This window comes from Salmo salar, chromosome ssa23, assembly GCF_905237065.1.
Source record: "Salmo salar chromosome ssa23, Ssal_v3.1, whole genome shotgun sequence".
In the NCBI taxonomy this organism is placed as follows: domain Eukaryota; kingdom Metazoa; phylum Chordata; class Actinopteri; order Salmoniformes; family Salmonidae; genus Salmo; species Salmo salar.
In genome coordinates this window covers 12,436,725-12,459,201 of record NC_059464.1, presented here as the reverse complement: position 1 = coordinate 12,459,201, position 22,477 = coordinate 12,436,725, and the positions used below count along the sequence as shown (strand labels likewise).

The 22,477-nt window shown below is 42.1% G+C and overlaps 1 protein-coding gene across 1 annotated transcript in view; it reads left to right on the top strand.

Annotated features, from left to right (window-relative positions):
* Positions 1–13,488, top strand: part of LOC106584068 (adenylate cyclase type 1) — an 80,153-nt gene extending 66,665 nt beyond the window's left edge. The window contains exons 15-20 of the mRNA XM_045706355.1: positions 1,426–1,542; positions 3,858–4,004; positions 5,984–6,082; positions 8,758–8,872; positions 10,041–10,165; positions 10,367–13,488. Coding sequence (XP_045562311.1) covers positions 1,426–1,542; positions 3,858–4,004; positions 5,984–6,082; positions 8,758–8,872; positions 10,041–10,165; positions 10,367–10,672 — 909 coding nt within the window. The 3' untranslated portion in view covers positions 10,673–13,488. The remainder of the gene's footprint in view (positions 1–1,425; positions 1,543–3,857; positions 4,005–5,983; positions 6,083–8,757; positions 8,873–10,040; positions 10,166–10,366) is intronic.
* The last annotated feature ends 8,989 nt before the right edge of the window (positions 13,489–22,477 follow it).

Here is a 22,477-nt window from a genome sequence, read left to right as displayed (position 1 = left end):
CAGAAAGCTTACATTCTTGTTAATCTAACTGGACTGTCCAATTTAGAGTAGCTATTACAGTGAACGAATACCATGCTATTGTTTGAGGAGAGTGCACAGTTATGAACTTCAAAGTGTATTAATAAACCAATTAGGCACATTTGGACAGTCTTGATACAACATTTTGAACAGAAATGCAATGGTTTGTTGGATCAGTCTAAAGCGTTGCACATACACTGCTCCCATCTAGTGGCCAAAATCTAAATTGTGCCTGGGCTGGCATAATACGTTTTGGCCTTTCTCTTGCATTTCAAAGATGATGCCCCCCCCCCCAAAAAAAACATGTTTTTTTTCTTTGTATTATCTTTTACTAGATCTAATGTGTTATATGCTCCTACATTAATTTAACATTTCCACAAACTTCAAATCGTTTCCTTTCAAATGGTATCAAGAATATGCATATCCTTGCTTCAGGTCCTGAGCTACATGCAGTTAGATTTGGGTATGTCATTTTAGGCGAAAATTTAAAAAAGGGGTGGATCCTTAAGAGGATTTATAGGACTGGTTAAAACATACTAATAAAGGTCCTCTAAGTACATCAAAAAAGGTTTGCTATACCTCAACTGGTATGCTAGCCATCCCTGGAGTTTTCACAAACTTAAGGGCTTTAATTGCATCAAGAAGTTTCTCCTCAGTAATTTGGCCTTCACATGACTCTTTCTGTACAGCTGTTCATTTTACATTATTAACAGAAAAAAAATCCATACAATTATCTTTGGTTAGTGGAGATGGAGGAGACTGAAACAAAAACATATGCTTAATGTACTTTGCTACCTCTTTCAAAATATGGTTTGGTGAATTGTAGGTGACTGTGATTTGTAACAAGTTTCAGTAAAATATTTTTAGTATAATTTCTATGTTGAAGACATATTCCATCCAGTTCACTTTATTTTTATAATAGACTACACTTGATCTTTCTTTAAGTTCCTCCATTGCTTTTAGTTTGTCCTCTAACTTATTGTGTGTGAGTCATTACCCCCCTCTAGTGATGAGGAAAAGCTATTACAGCTGAAATAGAATAATTGAAAAGTCCTCTCAGAGCTCCAAGTGAAAACGAAGCCCCATTTATGGAAATCTGTACAAACTTAAAGGACTATCACTCTGTTATTCTGTCTGTATCCAGATGTGTTGGTTATTTATTGGTTTATTCTTAGCAGAAACCCTGATGAAGGAAGCTCGCAGTTCCAAATGGCACCCTATTCCCTATGTAGTGCACTATTTTTTTTCCCAGAACCCTATAGGGGGTCCTGGTCAGTTAGGGGTTCTGGTCAAAAGTAGTGCACTATTTAGGAAATAGGGTGCTATTTGGTATGCAAACTAATACATTGCATCAGAGCAATAGAGATGTGGGGCTATCTTAGTTTTCACTCTGTGTATTTTGTGCAGGCAGAGGAGGAGAAAGGCGACATGGAGAAAGTCAAGCTGGACAACAAGAGGATCCTGTTCAATCTCCTACCTGCACACGTAGCCCAGCACTTCCTTATGTCCAACCCCCGCAACATGGTGAGTCTCACCCCGTCCCCCCTCTCCCCTGTTCCCGAATGGGTCCACCAGCAGGACTGGGTCATCTCATGTTTGTGTAGCGGTGCACTAGAGTAGCTGGTGTAGTTGGATTGTTTTGAGGTCGTGTTTGGGTTGTATTGTGATCGGACCGCATCATGACGTGGTCATGTTTTGAACAGGGTGTTAAGAATTGCTTCTTTGACCTCCAAGGTCGTACAGTGGTTGCGGGTGTGGTTGATGTTTGGTTGTTCTCTGTTGCTGTGTCCATTGATTGATCAATATCCATCTTACTGATGTCTGCCCCCCCTCTTCTCAGGAACAGGAAATTATGAAATCAAACATCCTGGAGACTTCCCAACCAGGAAATGTGTATTCCTGTTACAAGAACAGGATTGTTTTGTAAACAGTGGAACCAGGAAGTGTCTTTCCGGAAACAGTGATGACCCTAAGACCCTGGAATGTTGTAGGATCCCATGTATCCCTATGTCCATCAGTGCACTGTACTAATATGGCAGGGTGCTGTAGATGATACATTGTTGCAAATATAAGGTACACAGTGCAGAGAAATGCACAAGAAGGCCACATCAGTCCAATGTCCTAGAATATGTACTGGTAGCCTTAAACAACTGTCCCAGGACCAGTATGTTAGCCGTATCTAACTTACATACACTCTCTGCCTCTCTGCTCAAGGAAACTGTGCCCTGTATCAACTGTTCCTAGACCTGTGTATTAGCCCTATCTAACTACTAGTTCATTGTCTACCTCTATTCTTGAACATGTACTGTTAACCCTCTGTAACTGTCCCATGACATGTGTATTAGCCCTATTTAACTCCTAGTTCCCTGTCTACCTCTGCCTCTGTTCTAGGACCAGTACTGTTAACCCTATGTAATAACTGAACCCCACTGATCTAGGACAGGTACCGTTAAATCTGTAATAACTGTTCTTTTCAGGGTGATGAACCATCTAACATGAAGTTGTAAAATCCAGAACTTCCTCCTCAACCCTTTGTAACAAATCAAATCAAATTCTATTTGTCACATGGGCCAAATAGAATTTGTAGTAGATGTGTAGTAGACCTTACAGTGAAATGCTTACTTACAAGCCCTTAACCAACAATGCAGATTTAAGAAAAACAGTATTAAAGTATTTACTAAAATAAACTGAAGTAATAAATAAAAAATTGAAAAATAACAAATAATTAAGGTGCAACAATAAAATAACAATAGCGAGGGTATATACAGGGGGTACCGGTACAGAGTCAATGTGCGGAGGCACCGGTTAGTCGAGGTAATTGAGGTAATATGTACATGCACTGTAGGTAGAGGTAAAGTGACTATGCATGGATAATAAACAGAGAGTAGCACCAGCGTAAAAATGGGGGGTGGGGACAATGCAAATAGTCTGGGTAGTCATTTGATTAGCTGTTCAGGAGTCTTATGGCTTGGGGGTAGAAACTGTTAAGAAGCCATTTGGACCTAAACTTAGCGCTCCGGTACCGATTGCCATGCGGTAGCAGAGAGAAGAGTCTGACTAGGGTGGCTGTACGCACTACCCTCTGTAGTACCTTGCGGTCGGAGGCCGAGCAGTTGCCATACCAGGTGGTGATGCAACCAGTCAGGATGCTCTCGGTGGTGCAGCTGTAGAACTTTTTGAGGATCTGAGGACCCATGCCAAATCTTTTCAGTCCTGAAGGGGAATAGGCATTGTCGTGCCCTCTTCACGACTGTCTTGGTGTGTTTGGACCATGATAGTTTGTTGGTGATGTGGACACCAAGAAACTTGAAGCTCTCAACCTGCTCCACTACAGCCCTGTCGATGAGAATGGGGGCGTGCTCGGTCCTCCCTTTTCTGTAGTCCACAATCATCTCCTTTGTCTTGATCACATTGAGGGAGAGGTTGTTATCCTAACATCACACTGCCAGGTCTCTGACCTCCTACTTATAGGCTGTCTCATCTTTTGTCGGTGATCAGGCCTACCACTGTTGTGTCATCGGCAAACTTAATGATGGTGTTGGAGTCGTGCTTGGCCATGCAGTCATGGGTGAACAGGGAGTACAGGAGGGGACCGAGCACGCACTCCTGAGGGGCCCTGTGTTGAGGATCAGCGTGGCAGATGTTTTACGTACCCTTACCACCTGGGGGCGGCCTGTCAGGAAGTCCAGAATCCAGTTGCAGAGGGAGGTGTTTAGTCCCAGGGTCCTTAACTTAGTGATGAGCTTTGAGGGCACAACTGTCCCAGGGACTTGTTAATACCTGTTAATACTTGTGTAATATTCCTTTCATCTTAGGTTCCCTGTCTGAATTTGTTTCAGGACCTGTACTATCAGTCGTATTGTCAGGTAGGAGTGCTGTTTGCTTCCATTGCTAACTTCAACGACTTCTACATCGAGCTGGACGGCAACAACATGGGAGTGGAGTGTCTCAGGCTTCTCAACAAGATCATTGCAGACTTCGATGAGGTGTGTCCCAAATGGCACCCTATTTTCTAGTGCACTACTGTTGACCACTGTCCAAATTGTAGCCTTTTCCCTATATAGTCCACTACCTTTGACCAAGTCTATGGCATCTTATTTCCTTTGTAGTTCATTACTTTTGACCAAAGTCCTATGGGTGCTGGTCAAAAGTAATATATTATATTGGGAATATGGTGCCAAATGGGATGCAATCAGTGGCCCAACACCTCATCAAAGTTCACCTTTTACTGTTCCATGTGTACTGACAGTGTTAGCTGGTCAGAGATCAGAGTGGTGGTGTGATCCTAAAGTTAATCTCAACCTAGCTTCACCTGGAATGCTTTTCCAACAATCTTGAAGGAGTTCCCACATATGCTGAGTAATTGTTGGCTGTTTTTCCTTCACTTTGCGGTCCAACTCATTCAAGGGTTTTTCTTTATTTTTACTGTTTGCTACATAATAGTAATAGTGAAGCCATCAAAACTATAAAACAGCACATATGGAATCATGTAGTAACTAAAAAAGTGTTAAACAAATCAAAATATATTTTCTTCAACGTAGCCGCCCTTTGCCTTGAAGACAGCTTTGCACACTCTTGGTATTCTCTCAACCAGCTTCACCTGGAATGCTTTTCCAACAGTCTTGAAGGAGTTCCTACATATGATGAGCACTTGTTGGCTGCTTTTCCTTCACTCTGCGGTCCAACTCATCCCAAACCATCACAATTCGGTTAAGGTCAGGTGATTGTGGAGGCCCGGTTATCTGATGCAGCACTCCATCACTCTTCTTCTTGGTCAAATAGCCCTTACATAGCCTGGAGGTGTGTTGGGTCATTGTCCTGTTGAAAAACAAATGATAGTCACACTAAGCGCAAACCAGATGGGATGGCGTATCGCTGCAGAATGCTGTGGTAGCCATGCTGGTTAAGTGTGCATTCAATTCTAAATAAATCACAGTCAGTGTCACCGGCAAAACACCCCCACACCATCAAACCTTCTCCTCCATACTTCACGGTTGGAACCCCACATGTGGAGATCATCCGTTCACCTATTCTGCGTCTCAAAAAGACACGGCGGTTGGAACCAAACATCTCAATCAGGCCAAAGGACAGATTTCCACCGGTCTAATGTACATTGCTCGTGTTTCTTTGCCCAAACAAGTCTCTTGTTCTTATTGGTGTACTTTAGTTGTGGTTTCTATGCAGTAATTCGACCATGAAGGCCTGATTCATGCAGCCTCCTCAGAACAGATGATGTTGAGATGTCTGTTACTTGAACTCTCTGAAGCATTTATTTGGGCTGCAATTTCTGAGGCTGGTTACTCTAATGAATTTATCCTCTGCAGCAGAGGTAACTATAGTCTTCCATTCCTGTAGAGATCCTCTTGAGAGCTAGTTTCATCATAGCGCTTGATGGTTTTTGCAACGTCATTTGAAGAAACTTTCAAAGGTCTTTACATTTTCCATACTGACTGACCTTCATGTCTTAAAGTAATGATGGACTGTCATTTCTCTTTGCTTATTTGAGCTGTTCTTGCCATAATATGGACTTAGTATTTTACCAAATAGGTCTATCTTCTGTATACCTTGTCACACCACACCTGATTGGCTCAAACGCATCAAGAAGGAAAGAAATTACAGAAATGTACTTTTAACAAGGCACACCTGTTAATTGAAATGCGTTCCAGGTGACTACCTCATGAAGCTGGTTGAGAGAATGCCAAGAGTGTGCAAAGCTGTCATCAAGGCAAAGGGTGGCTACTTTGAAGAATCTCAAATATAAAATATATTTTGATTTGTTTAAGACTTTTTTGGTTACTACATGATTCCGTATGTGTTATTTCATAGTTTTGATGTCTTCACTATTATTCTACAATGTAGAAAATAGTATAAATAAAGAAAAACCATTGAATGAGTCAGTGTGTCCAAACCTTTCACTGGTGCTGTATATCTAATTTTCTCTCTCTCTCTGTCTGTCTGTCTGTAGCTGATGGATAAAGAGTGCTACAGAGACATTGAGAAGATCAAAACCATCGGCAGCACATACATGGCTGCAGTAGGCCTAGTACCTACAACTGGCTCCAAGGTGCACTAAACTACAGCATGGCATAACGTGTGTGTTTGCACAAGCATGTGAGTGTGCGTGCGTGTTTACATACAGTGGGGTCCATAAATATTGGCAACCTTGATAGCCTAGCAAGTAGCCTAGTGATTAAGAGTGTTGGGCCAGTAACCGAAAAGTCGGTGGTTTGAATAACTGAGACAGCAAGGTGGAAAGATCTGCCGTTCTGCCCTTGAGCAAGGCAGTTAACCCCCAACAACTGCTCCCCGGGTGCCGATGACGTGGAAGTCGATTAACCTGTTGGGGCTACAGGTTAGCAATGAACCCCGAGTCGGGATTGCTAACAAGGCTGGAAATTCAAAACATCAAAAATCTAATAATTTCAATTTCTCAAACAATCAACTATTTTACACAATTTAAAAGATAAACATCTCCTTAATCTAACCACATTGTTCGATTTTCAAAGAGGCTTTACGGCAAAAGCATAAAGTTAGATTATGTTAGGACAGTACATAGCCACAAAAGTACAAACATCCATTTTCAATTCAAGGTCAGGCGTCACCAAAAGCAGAAACCAGCTAGAATTATGCACTAACCTTTGTCAATCTCCATCAGATGACACTCCTAGGACATTATGTTATACAATACATGCATTTTTTGTTCCATCAAGTTCATATTTATATCCAAAAACAGCATTTTACAGTAGCGTGAAATTCAGATTTTTTCTTCTCTGAAATGCTTCCGGTGAACATAACAAAATTACTATTCGAAAACATTGGTAAATTATAATATTGTCATTCAAAGAATAATATATTATCATCTCGTAATTGCTACCGAATGGCCAGATCTCAAAATAACTTTACTGGGAAATCACATTTTGCAATAAACGGGGTGCTATGCTAAGAACAATAAGCTATGCTATACAGTTAGCATCATCTAATATCGATAATAACATTGTAAATATCCCCTTACCTTTGATTATCTCCATCAGAAGGCACTGCCAGGAATCCCAGGTCCGGAACAAATGTGGTTTCTTTTGACAAAGTTCATAATTTATGTCCAAATAACACCAAGTAGTTAGCGTTCATTATGCTCCCACAAAACGTGGTGGTGGGGGTGTAAAATCACGCCGAAAAGCTAAAAAAACCTAGTAAATAATCTATTTACGTTCGTTCAAACATGTCAAACGTTGTTTAGCATTAATCTTTTGGTCCATTTTTAACATTAAACATCAGTAATATTTTCACACAACCTATCCTATGTCTAGATAAACAATAATGACAAACTCACGCTTCTCAGATTTATGCGCAGGCGCAAAAGAATGAAGTGACGACATGTCAACTTCCTTGCATTCTAATTTGCTCTCTGTTTATCATAGACGCTTCAAACAACTTTATAAAGATCGTTGACATCTAGTGGAAGCCGTAGGTGTTGCGAAATGAATCCTTTTTCAGTATGGTATCTATAAAACAATGACACTAAATACTACAGTCACAAAATTCACATTTTTTTAAAATCTATTTTTCACAGGTTTTTGCCTGCAATATGAGTTTTGTTATACTTACAGACACCATTCAAACTGTTTTAGAAAATTCAGAGTGTTTTCTATCCGAATGTGTTAATAATATGCATATCCTAGCTTCTGAGTTGGTGTAGGAGGCAGTTAAAAATGGGCACATATTTTTTTCAAAATTTCTCAATACTGCCCCCGAGCCCCAACAGGTTTTAAGGCAGCCCCCCCACACGTCTCTGATTTAGAGGGCTTGCATTAAATGCAAAAGACACATTTCGGTTGCATACATTCAGTTGTGCAACTGACTAGGGAAACGTGTATAACTAATAAGTTGAATTCATTCAACCAAAATGTGTCTTCCTCATTTAATCCAACCTCTCCGAATCAGAGAGAGGCAGGGGACTGACTTAATCAACATCCATGGCATCAGCACCTGGGGAGCAGTTGTTGTTTGGGGTAAACTGCCTTGCTTAAGGGCAGAACAGCAGTCTTTTTTAATCCACCTTGCTGGTTCAGGGATTCAAACCAGCGACCTTTCAGTTACTGGTCTAACGCTCTAAATCTTTTTGAGATTTTTTTTATTACTTGTTAAACAAAATCTCTTTCTCTGAGCAATTAGTATAGTATATAAGTATAAAATAATATAATCTTCACATTTTTTTTTTGCATACAATATAGCTCAGAATTTGTATTATTTACTTAGTCTTTTTTGCTCATCATTATCAAGGGTCCCATTAATTATGGACCTCACTGTATGTGCATGTCTAAAAATGTATTGTTACCTCAATATAGACTACTTTATGAGTCCCAATTCTAAGGGTCTTCAGATACCTTTTTATTTGCATGCTGTCACATTTCCACTCTCAAAATTCTCCATGAGAGCAGAGAGAGAGAGAACGTGAAGAGAGCGAGAGAGCAAATGAGCGAGAGTTAACTGTTACTGTGGTGTCAGCATATCTGCCTTTTATAAAACAAACTTCTGGCTTCACGTTAAACCCTCTAAGGTGCTCAAACAAAACAGCCATTTTAAAACTTACAGGATGTGCAAGCTTTACGCGAACCTCACAGTTCGTGAGCCAGCATGACTTTTAAATCCTTATGGTGTTGACTGCATCAGCTGCATTAAATAACTTCTGTGTTAACTAATTTTTGACTTATTTCTCTCTTTTTGTCTTGTGATTCCGAGGCTAAGAAGTCCACCTCCTCACACTTATGCACAGTGGCAGATTTTGCTATTGAGATGTTTGATGTACTGGATGCCATCAACTATCAGTCTTACAATGACTTTGTCTTGAGAGTCGGTGAGTGAAAACACACGCACGCTACACATGCACGCACACTGACACACACACACAGGACCACACAGTTCTGATAATATAATGGAGCCAGAGGGAATGGCAGGCCGTTTTACGGGCTCCTGTCCAATTGTGCTATTTGGTGTATTTTTTGGCACTGATCTTAACTTTTTTTGTACATAATATTTCCGCCATAATTTCCTGTGACCGAAAATAACTTCTGGACATCAGAACATCTATCACTAACTCAATGAGTCGGAGATGAAAGACATATTGAGATACTGGGATGCGGAATAAACCACATCCCAGACACTCGAAGAAGGAGGAGATGTCGCTATAGAGGCCGAAGTGCGGAATACCTGACGAGACTACGTCGGAGAGTGGATAAATCACCTTTACCCTCCTTTCTATTCACTGGAGAATAAAATGGATGAGCTCCGTTCGAGACTATCCTATCAACGTGATCTGAAGAACTGTAATATGTTTCTCAGAGTCATGGCTGAACAAGAACATGGTAAATATAAATCTAGCTGTTTTTTCTATACATCGGCAGGACAGAACGGCTGCATTAGGGAAGGTCAGAAGAGTGTGTCTCTTTGTTAACAATAACTGGTGCGTGATCTCTAACATTAAGGAAGTCTCGAGATTCTGCTCACATGAGTTAGAATACCTCATGATAAGCTGTAGACCACACTATCTACCAAGAGTGTATCATATATATTTTTTGTAGCTCTCGATTTACAACCACAAACCGATGCTGGAACTAAGACCGCACTCAACAAGCTGTATAGGGCCATAAGCAAACAAGAAAATGCTCACACAGAGGCGGCACTCCTAGTGGCCAGTGACATTAATACAGGAAAACTGAAATCCGCTGTCCTTGGTTGCAGCTCTCACAACCGAGTTCCAAACTGTCTCTGGAAGCAACGTCAGCACAAGAACTGTTTGTCGGGAGATTGCTAATGATGCTCTTGTGGCTAAATGGAAGCAAGTCCCCACAGCAATGTTCCAACATCTAGTGGAAAGCCTTCCCAGAAGAGGGGAGTCTGTTAAAGCAGCAAAGGGGGGACCAACTCCATATTAATGCCCATGATTTTGGAATGAGATGTTCGACAAGCAGGTGTCCACATACATTTGGTCATGTTGTGTATCTGTTCTGGCATGTGTGGTGTAGGTGTTAACGTGGGTCCAGTGGTAGCAGGAGTCATCGGAGCGCGGAGGCCTCAGTATGATATCTGGGGGAACACAGTCAACGTGGCCAGCAGGATGGACACCACCGGACTACCGGGCAAGATACAGGTTCACTACCCCAAATACTCACACACATGAACGTATTCACGCAGTCGCGCACGGACACAGACGAACGAACACGCGCGCGCGCGCGCACACACACACACACACACACACACACACACACACACACACACACACACACACACACACACACTATACAGGTGAGCATTCAGTTGTTGTTTATCATGTGTCCTACATCACCCCCAGGTGACAGAAGACGTGCACTGCATCATCAGGGGTCACTATGACTTTGTGTGCCGCGGTAAGGTCAGTGTTAAGGGCAAAGGACAGATGCTCACCTATTTATTGGAGGGGCGGAACCTGGATTGTTCCCGGACCATTCGGTATAACCGTTCAGCCAATAGCAACATCCACACCAAACTGAGCCCCGCCCCCGCCGTGACCGCCTATGCCACTATGCGGAACCCCGGCACAGTCCCCGCAGCAACCATCTCCACCAACAGCACCATCCTTTACCTGCCATCTGTGGCTGATCCCAAGGCGAGTGCGTGACTTCGAGACTGTCTCCAAGGTGACCAAGGAACTCTCCTTGACAAGGAGAGAAGATAGAGATAGAGAGTGGAGTAGATAGGAAGTGACTAAAAGTGAAATATGGGTGAGAGGGAGAGAGGGAGGAAGTGGGTTCCACTTTTACTGGACTATCACTAGGTCCCCCTCAGAGAGAATGTGGTTCCACAGTGCAGACTGCTAGAGATATAGCCCTGGATCCTGTCCTCTTTCTCTCTGTGAGGAGGAGATGGAACTTAAGGAGTTTGGCCACTACCCAGCTGGGTGGTAGACAACCATTTCTACTAGACAAGGATCCAAAATCCGTACCATGCAAATTTTACTCGCTGGCGGGCTATTTTGACACATTTTCTACTAGCCCAGTCTGAAAAGTACTAACCTCATTGTAGCTGAATTTCCATCCCTGAGGAGGGGTGGATACAGTAGTTGAGTGAAGGGTTCTTCTGTATGTTATTACTATAACACTACAGCTTTTTGTCTGTGTGTGGACCTCTGGGCCTCAGGAAGACTTCCACACCTGGTCTGACTGGATCTGAGAATGGGATGGATCTGTCCCACCGGGTGTGGACTGGATCTGCATGTCCCAATCTTCTCCTTCTAACTAACTGTTTAAGTTTAACTAGCTAACTACAGGGTTACTACATTAACAGATCGCTCGATGTAACCTGGCTGTTCTCTTCTAAATAGCGAGGCCACGGATGTACTGTCATGTATTGTACTGTACTGCACAGTCAATGTTTTCACAGCAGACCCTCCCACCCTAATCCACAACCAAGATGACAACAAAAGCAACAGAGAGCATTACGTTTAACTACATTTAACTATCATTCAACTAATTACAGCTTCTACCGTGCTATATGCAACACACAATTCCAGAGTAAAACCAGTAAAAGCCAGCCTGTTACCTAACCTAACCATTAGTTTGCCTTACCTAACCTTCATTCCCTCTTATGCATCTTATATCAGAGCTGTTGCCTTAGCGACGGGCCACTCTACAGGCCGAGTTTACTGAAAGCTTTGTAATTATATTGCCTTTCAGATCAGATGTAGATTGCATCTACGTGTATGCATGTCACAGACAGGGCATTTCCTAGACCATATATTTCTCCAAAAGAAACTGCCAAACCACATTGTCTATTGCAAAGTAAAGGAGCCTTTATTACAGCTTCTTAAATGTACAAGACTTTGAATTTTGAGAAGGACAGCTATTCTCATAGAGATGGGGAATTGCCTTGTATCAGTTGGGATTCAGCGATGCTCACCAGTATTGTTGGATGCATGATGACATATTAGTGTCCAGTTTGCTGTGTGTTTTATATTAGAGTGGATAACTGATGCTTATAACTTCCAGAATCTTCCTTCCGTCACTCCGGTAAAAAATAAAAAACAGTAACATCAAAAGGGATGCTAAACAACGCCACAGAGGAAAGTGGACTGATCGAAAAAAACTATACTTCCGGGCGGCCAAGGCGTTTCTGTAGCTACTTCTAAATAAAAGTTCATACATTAGCAATAACACAGCTTGTGTTCTGAAACAGAACGTCCCCTTCCCTGCCCTGTCTGCATGCAGTAGCAGTGTTGACAACTGTTTTTGAGTGAGCATCACTGTTGGTTCTTTGATTTGTTGCTAGAAGTCCTTAGATTAAATGTGGACGTTGCCGCAACGTCAGCTGGCTCAATGTGCTGTTAACTGTAAGAGCATCCTGATTGGAGACCTGTTTGTTGTATGAGCATCCTTGATTGGATAGCGCTGTTAAAGAACATCCTTATTGGATATTCTTGAATGGAAAGTGACGTTAACTGTTAGAGCATCCTGATTCCTGATTGGATAGTGCTGTTAACTGGATCATCCTGATTGGATAGTGCTGTTAACTGGATCATCCTGATTGGATAGTGCTGTTAACGTGTAAGAGCATGGATTGCCAATAAACCAAGTCTGTATTTCTGTGCAAAACTGAAAACATGGCATAAGCTAGGTTTCCATCCAATTTGTGACAGTTTTTCATGCAAATATTCTAAAATATGCATGAAACAATATGCCCATTTTCCCACCAGAGATGTGTTTCCATCAAACTGATCTATTGCAGATAAAAGGCTGTGCGTGATGACGTAGTGCACATAAAAATTACTTTTGAGGTTAAATTCCCATGTACCGAATAAAAATACAAGTTAAATGGGTTTCCATCGCATTTTTAACTCTACTGATGGATTTGTGACAAAAATGTTTGCGTTATATAGCAAATGTGTCCACTCTGTTCTTGATATGTGCGCTCTAGCTAACATCTTGCAGATCCAGTGCAGATAGGCTACCTACATTATGAGATTATTATAGATAAGAGCAACATGATTTTTATTTGTCAAACGGCAACCAAGTATCGATCATCGGTCACCAAAATAAGACCCTCGATATTTATTGGACAGGAGCATCAAGCTCATCACCTTGCACATTCACCACCCTGTGAAGTTCATCAAAACTTATTTCATCTGTAGCCTGATAAACTGCATGCCTTCCTGAGTCGTAGTGGGAGGACCACACAACATATCATCGCGTGACTCCAAGTTTACTTTGATATGATGGTTATTATATCAATATTTGCGCTTAAAGGCGTTTCCACCACTATTTCTTGCATAATTAATTTTACAAACACAAAATTATCCCACCATGTCAAACAAACATTGTCTGTCCCAATTTATTAAATTGTACCGGCATTTCCTGTTTCCATCAGTCAGGTCGTGATTTGTGTTGAATGTGGTGAGGTTTCAGTTCTTTGTCAGTTTATATCATAAAGTTTTTTTTTTCAGTTTGTTTTTTGAGTGATATTTTTTATGAAAACAAGCCTGGTGTCCATCTCGTCTGTATGAGGTGAAGACACATCAACACAGATAGACCAACAGACACAACAGACAGACGCTATATTCCTTACTACTTCAGTCCACATGCATGCACAAACTAAGCTAAGGAAAGCAGTGCTCTTGAATCTATTGCGCTTTTGGGCCTGTGACTTATTTTGGGTGCGTTGTACAGTGGTGTGGTCATATGATCTACAATTTGATGTTTGCGGGAGTTGAACAAACGTTTGAAATTGACTTAAGTTTGTGAGATCATGTTGGATCTAACTGGAACATTACAAGATGGGAGGAGGGTGAGAGTTTGGTCATGATGATATGGAGTAGGTGATGAATCAATATGCCAACCTATTGTCATAAACATATCAAACATATTGGCAGTGTCTCAAATGGCACCCAATTCCATATAACGTTTTGGTCAAAAGTAGTTCACTATACATTGTAAACCCCAAGGCATTTTTAACTCAAATGCTTTTAGAAAGTTGAACTCAGTCAATGAAAAGTAATTATTACTTAAAATGTTTGTGGTCCTGACTCAAAACTAAATAAAAAGTCACATCAGCTAAATTAACTTTTTATCCAGCATGTTCTACTGCAGGTAGATTTAAAAAATAAAAATACATGTTTTTAATAGCTGTGTTTTTGCATGTCCATTGAGTGATTGAACTTGTGCTACACCAAAATACATTTTTTTGGGCAACTCCAGTCCTAGGGAGCCTGATTGGTGTCACACTTTTGCCCGAGCTAATACACTTGACTCCAATAATCAACTAATCATGATCTTCAGTTTAGAATGCAATTATACTGAACAAAATATAAACCCAACATGCAACAATTTCAACAATTTTACTGAGTTACAGTTCATATAAGGAAATCAGTCAATTGAAATAATGTCATTAGGCCCTAATCTAGGGGGAGGCAGGCAAAATGAGTTTTTTCCCCACAAAAGGGTTTTATTACAGACAGAAATATTCCTCAGTTTCATCAGCTGTCCAGGTGGCTGGTCTCAGACGATCCTGCAGGTGAAGAATCCGGATGTGGAGGTCCTGGGCTGATGTGGTTACATGTGGTCTGTGGTTGTGAGGCCAGTTGGACATACTGCAAAATTCTCAAAAAAGTTGGTGGCAGTTTTATGCTGTTTAATCAGCTTTTTGATATGCCACACCTGTCGGGTGGATGGATTATCTTGGAAAAGGAGAAATGCTCACAAACACGGATGTAAACAAATTTGTGCCCAATTTTTTGCAAAATAAGCTTTTGTGTGTATGGAACATTTCTGGGATCTTTTATTTCAGCTCATAAAACAATGAACATTCAATTCTCTGGCAACAGCTCGGGTGGACGTTCCTGCAGTCAGGATGCCAATTGCACGCTCCCTCAAACTTGAGACATCTGTGGCATTGTGTTGTGTGACAAACCTGCATATGTTAGAGTGGCCTTTTATTTTCCCAAGCACAAGATGCACCTGTGTAATGATTACCTGTTTAATCAGCTTCTTGATATGCCACACCTGTCATGTGTATGGATTATCTTGGAAATGGAGAAATGCTCACTAACAGGGATGTAAACAAATTTGTGGCCACATTTTTTGCAAAATAAGCTTTTTTGCATGTGGAACATTTCTGGGATATTTTATTTAAGCTCATGAAAGATAGGACCAAAACTTTTTATGTTGCGTTTATATTTTTGTTCAGTATAGTTTAATCAGCTGTGTTTGCTAGGGATGGGGAAAAAGCGTGACATCACTCCAGGCCCCGATGACTGGAGTTGCCTATCCCTGCCATACAGGGTCATAGTGACTCTTACCGGTTTGGGTAATGACTACAAAATCACTTTAAGTATCTGTACTCAGATATATTAAATACAACAGGTTTCCTCAAAAGTTGAGTAGAGACAGCACATTGGGGTTTACAGTGTATAGGGAGTTGGGTGGCATTTGGCATGGTCCCATTCAGTGCTCATCTGTAGCACCCAGACCTGTGGCTATGGGGTTTCACTGATAACTTTCTCTGTTTGATAAACGTCTGCAATTTTACTGTTTTTATTTGTCATTTATTTAAAGGAGCTCTCAGTGCTTTTGTAACTCAAAAGACAAAAACAAGTATGTAGAACACTGTAGCACGATCAATAATACATGTATTTTATTAACATTAAAGTAATTCTGCATATCATATCAACCAGTACACCTGAGTACACAGTATATCTGAGTGCACTTTCCAGTTCAAAAAGGTTCCTTGAGAAACCCCTGTGTAAGGGCTCTAACAGGAACCTTTTTGTGCTAATAATATATTGTTGGCAGCCTATCAGAAGATTGGAGGTGTGGCTTATTGGAGGCATGGCTTTCAGATTGTTATTTCTCACCACCCATTAGAGTAAATAACGTTCCTCTTCATCATGGTAAATCAGAACTGCACCTGCTGAGTTGGGCTGTGGTTCAAACTCATAAAAGAAACACCTGTTACCATCTTGGACGGCGGTCCAAATGATTAGCTAAGCAAGGGAAGTTTGTAGTTGAGTTTGCGAGTATACAATTATGTACTGAAACTCCCCATTATTCAATTTGCGACGATTGTACATGCGCTAAGAAAAATCCGCCAAAAATGTAAACCTCAACGTCAATATATGGAGTCACCATACAAGTGTAAGTAAAAACAAATGTAATAAGTTAGAAATTGTGTTACTAATGCACATGACGGGACATGCACGTCTCATAAAAGTCATGTTTTTGATTGGTTAGCTTTTGGAAATTGTAGAAATAAAACATTTTCCTTCTTCAGAAGTTCCAGCTAGGCAGGCTAATGTTATTTAGCAAATTAATTTTCTAGCTATCATACAGTAGGCGTATATTAATAATTGCATGTCTACTTACATTAAATATATAATCATAATTGTCTGTAGCGCATATAAGGCACCCACAAGCTACCGGTGGCTAAAAACACAATCATAGCGAGATGAACGAGTGACGAATTTCCGGGCAAAGGCGGTCCATTTAAAAATCATTCCTTCCTCCCTTGCCCTGCAAGAGTATACTCGTCAGACGTCATGATACGTCATCAGAAGTGTCCACTTAATTTGAGGGCTGAGGGGATAGGGTGGGTCTTTAAAGTGTTTGGACTGCTGCCTTGGTCTTGCTTTTTTGGCTTGCTCCTCAAGAAATTCTGGCAGCCATTACCAAAGGCAGTTGGCTTTTTTAAACATTTTAATCATTTAGCAGACGCTCTTATCCAGAGTGACTTACAGAAGTAATTAGGGTTAAGTGCCTTGCTCAAGGGCACATCAAAAGATTTTTCACCTAGTCGGCTCAGGATTCAAACCAGTGATGTTTTGGTTATTGGCACAACGCTCTTAACCACTAGGCTACCTGCCACCACCAAGACACACCACCAAGAGTTCAATAACTACAGGCAGATGTATGGTGAGATGGCAGAGGAAACTTTGAATAGGTCAGTAGCCTACAGATTATTATGAGAAGAATATGTACATATTTATGTAGATATTCTAAACAAAGTGTTTTGATATCTTTCAAATGTAGTAACAAGTCCATGTAGAATAAACAACCCATTAGATAATACCATAGAAGCAGCGTTCTGCTAATATAACAAATCAAATTGTATTTATCACATGCTTCGTAAAACAACAGGTGGAGACTTAATTACAGGTCATTTTTCAACAATGCAGAGTTGAAGATGAAATAGTGACATAAGGAATAAATACACAGTGAATAACAATAACAAGGACAAATAACATGGCTATATACAGGGAGTACCAGTACCGAGTTGATGTGCAGGACTACGAGGTAATTGAGGTAGCCATGTACATAGAGGTAGGGGTAAAGTGACTAAGAAACAGTGAGTGTTGAAGTGTGTGTGTGTGTGTGAGGGGGGGGGGGCGTCAGTATGCTTGTGTTATGTGTGTGTGGGTAGAGTCCAGTGTGTGTGTGCATAGAATCAGTGCAGGACAGTCAGTGCAAAAAAGTGTATGTTTGTGTTGAGGGGTTAGTGTATCAAAGCAAATCACATTATAGTAATCTAACAATTCTCCAACAACTACCTAATACACACAAATCTAAAGGGATGGAATAAGAATATGACCAACATAAATATATGGATGAGCGATGGCCGAGCGGCATAGGCAAAGTGCAATAGATCTTGTAAGGTACAGTATATACATATGAGATGAGTAATGTAAGATATGTTAACATTATTAAAGTGGCATTGTTTAAAGTGACGCGTGATCCATTTATTAAAGTGGCCAGTGATTTGAATCTCTATGTAGGCAGCAGCCTCTCTGAGTTAGTGATTTCTGTTTAGCAGTCTGATGGCCTTGAGATAGAAGCTGTTTTTCAGTCTCTCGGTCCCAGCTTTGATGCACCTGTACTGACCTCGCCTTCTGGATGGTAGCAGGATGAACAGGCAGTGGCTCGGGTGGTTATTGTCCTTGATGATCTTTTTGGCCTTCCTGTGACATCAGGTGCTGTAGGTGTCTTGGAGGGCAGATAGTTTGCCCCCAGTGATGCGTTGTGCAGACCGCACCACCCTCTGGAGAGCCTTGCAGTTGAGGGTGTTGCAGTTGCCGTACCAGGCCCGACAGGATGCTCTCGATTGTGCATCTGTAACAGTTTGTCAGGGTTTTAGGTGACAAGCCAAATTTCTTCAGCCTCCTGAGCTGTTGCGCCTTCTTCACCACACTTTCTGTGTGGGTGGACCATTTCAGTTTGTCTATGATATGTACGCCGAGGAACTTAAAACTTTACACCTTCCCCCCTACTGTCCCGTGTGGCTCAGTTGGTAGAGCATGGTGTTTGCAACGCCAGGGTTGTGGGTTCGATTCCCACGGGGTACCAGTACGGAGAAAACATTTATGAAATGTATGCATTCACTACTGTAAGTCGCTCTGGATGAGAGCGTCTGCTAAATGACTCAAAAGCTGCCGTTACTGTCAATACTACTTGCCAACGTGCAATCATTGGACAATAAATTAGACGAGGTACGATCATGAATATCCTACCAACGGGACATCAAAAACTGTAATATGCTATGTTTCACGGAATAGTGGCTGAATGACGACATGGATATTCAGCTAGCGGGATATACCCTGCACCGGCAAGATAGAACAGCACACTCTGGTAGGACGGACGGGGGTCTGTGCATATTTGTAAACAACAGCTGGTGCACGAAATCTAAGGAAGTCTCAAGATTTTGCTCGCCTGAAGTAGAGTATATTGTGATAAATTGCAGGCCACACTACTTGCCTAGAGAGTTTTCAGCTATACTTTTCGTGACTGTTTATTTACCACCACAGACAGATGCTGGCACTAAGACCGCACTCAGTCAGCTGTATAAGGAAATAAGCAAACAGGTAACCACTCACCCAGAGGTGGCGCTCCTAGTGGCCGGAGACTTTAATGCAGGGAAACATAAATCAGTTCTACTAAATTTCTATCAACATGTTAAATGTGGAACCAGAGGGAAAAAAATTCTAGATCACTTGTGCTCTCCCTCACCCTCCATTTGGTAAATCCGAACACAACTCTATCCTCCTGATTCCTGCTTACAAGCAAAAATTAAAGCAGGAAGCACCAGTGACTCGGTCTATAAAAAAGTGGTCAGATGAAGCAGATGCTAAACTACAGGACTGTTTTGCTATCACAGACTGGAACATGTTCCGGGATTCTTCCGATGGCATTGAGGAGTACACCACATCTGTCACTGGCTTTATCAATAAGTGCATCGAGGACGTCGTCCTCACAGTGACTGTATGTACATACCCCAACCAGAAGCCATGGATTACAGGCACCATTCGCACTGAGCTAAAGGGTAGAGCTGCCGCTTTCAAGGTGCGAGACTCTAACCCAGAAGCTTACAAGAAATCCTGCTATGCCCTGCAACGAACCATCAAACAGGCAAAGCATCAATACAGGGCTAAGATCGAATCATACAACACCAGCTCCGACTCTCGTCTTATGTGGCAGGGCTTGCAAACTATTACAGACTACAAAGGGAATCGCAGCCGCGAGCTGCCCAGTGACACGAGCCTACCAGATGAGCTAAATCACTTCTATGCTCACTTCGAGGCAAGCAACACTGAGGCATGCATGAGAGAATCAGCTAGTCCTGACGACTGTGTGATCACGCTACCCGTAGCCAACCTGAGTAAGCTCTTTAAACAGGTCAACATACACAAGGCTGCGGGGCCAGACGGATTGCCAGGATGTGTGCTCCGGGCATGTGCTCACCAACTGGCACGTGTCTTCACTGACATTTTCAACATGTTCCTGATTGAGTCTGTAATACCAACGTGTTTCAAGCAGACCACCATAGTCCCTGTGCCCAAGAACACAAAGGCAACCTGCCTAAATGACTACAGACCCGTAGCACTCACGTCTGTAGCCATGAAGTGCTTTGATAGGTTGGTAATGGCTCACATCAACACCATTATCCCAGAAAACCTAGACCCACTCCAATTTGCGTACCGCCCAAACAGATCCACAGATTATACAATCTCTATTGCACTCCACACTTCCCTTTCCCACCTGGACAAAATGAACACTTATGTGAGAATGCTGTTCATTGACTACAGCTCAGCGTTCAACACCATAGTACCCTCAAAGCTCATCACTAAGCTAAGGATCCTGGGACTAAACACCTCCCTCTGCAACTGGATCCTGGACTTCCTGACGGGCTGCCCACAGGTGGTAAGGGTAGGTAACAACACATCTGCCACGCTGATCCTCCACACTGGAGCTCCCCAGGGGTGCATGCTCAGTCCCCTTCTGTACTCCCTGTTCACCCACAACTGCATTGCCAGGCATGACTCCAACACCATCATTACGTTTGCAGATGACACAACAGTGGTAGGCCTGATCCCCGACAACGACAAGACAGCCTATAGGGAGGAGTGGTTGTGCCAGGTGGTGCCAGAATAACAACCTATCCCTCAATGTAACCAAGACTAAGCAGATGATTGTGGACTACAGGAAAAGGAGGACCGAGCACACCCCCATTCTCATCGACAGGGCTGTAGTGGAGCAGGTTGAGAGCTTCAAGTTCCTTGGTGTCCACATCAACAACAAACTAGAATGGTCCAAACACACCAAGACCGTTGTGAAGAGGGCACGACAAAGCCTATTCCCCCTCAGGAAACTACAAAGATTTGGCATGGGTCCTGAGATTCTCAAAAGGTTCTACAGTTGCAACATCGAGTGCATCCTGACTGGTTGCATCACTGCCTGGTACGGCAATTGCTTGGCCTCTGACCACAAGGCACTACAGAGGGTAGTGCGTACGGCTCAGTACATCACTGGGGCTAAGCTGCCTGCCATCCAGGAACTCTACACCAGGCGGTGTCAGAGGAAGGCCCTAAAAATTGTCAAAGACCCCAGCCACCCCAGTCATAGACTGTTCTCTATACCTCCGGCATGGCAAGCGGTACCGGAGTGCCAAGTCTAGGACAAAAAGGCTTCTCAACAGTTTTTACCCCCAAGCCTTAAGACTCCTGAGCAGGTAATTAAATGGCTACCCGGACTATTTGCATTGTGTGCCCCCCCAATCCCCCCCAACCGCCCTTTTTATGCTGCTGCTATTCTCTGTTTATCATATATGCAAAGTCACTTTAACTATACATTCATGTACATACTACCTCAATTGAGGTGACCAACCAGTGCTCCCGCACATTTGCTAACTGGGCTATCTGCATTGTGTCCCGCCACCCGCCACCCATCACCCGCCAACCCCTCTCTTTTATCCTACTGCTACTCTCTGATCATCATATATACATAATCACTTTAACCATATCTACATGTACATACTACCTCAATCAGCCTGACAAATCGGTGTCTGTATGTAGCCTCGCTACTTTTATAGCCTCGCTACTTTTATAGCCTGTCTTTTTACTGTTTTATTTCTTTACTTACCTATTGTTCACCTAATACCTTTTTTGCACTATTGGTTAGAGCCTGTAAGTAAGCATTTCACTGTAAGGTCTACACCTGTTGTTTTCGGCGCATGTGACAAATAAACTTTGATTTGGCCCGAAAAAAGGATCCGCTTCGGGAAAGTCGTATTCCTGGTCGTAATGTTGGTAAGTTGACGTCACTCTTATATCCAATGGTTCTTCTCAGCTGTATGTACTATCACTTAAGATTTTATGGGCTAACAATGTAAGAAATAATACATAAAAAACAAAATACTGCATAGTTTCCTAAGAACTCGAAGCGAGGCAACAATCTCTGTTGGCGCCATCATCATTCTCAGCTGATACAGATACAGTGCCTATCGGCATTTTGTCTGGTTGTAATGGAGCTAGAGTGGTCATACCTTCCTGTGTGGTGTCCCATCTACAACAGGGGTTCCCTGATCCTGGTGCAGATTACACAGGGTTTCTCACTCCCCATATTGACTGATACCATTCAGTTCAATAATAAAACAAGACAATACAAGTAAAAGTTGTGTCTAGTAAAAATGTTATGCAGAGTGCTAGGTCTCGCTCCATCTCTCTCAAGCCCGTATGTCAGTCTGGACTTCATAGTCTTGCAAGTCTCCAGGTGCTGGCTCCATACATGTCTCTCTGAACACATACACACATAATCACTTTTCTATTACCAATGGCAGTTAGGATAGGTGATATCTGACAAACAAACAAATATTATGTGGAAGTTTGAACAGGTCAGATAAAACCTACCTAATTCTGGTCTCCCCATCGTTGGTGAGCAGGCAAGAGTTGAGGATGGAGGTAAGGTCTTTGCCAGCGCCCAGTGGGCATAGCAGTGTAGATCAGCTCCTGGCCCCTTATCAAAGATACTGGCCGGTCACACACACACACACACACACAGATCACTGATTACATTATCAATGGTGGTTATGATTAGCCTTGTGAAACCAACCTGATCGCTGCGTTCACCTTTCGATTTCACTTCAGATATAAAATGTGAAGTGAAATAGAATG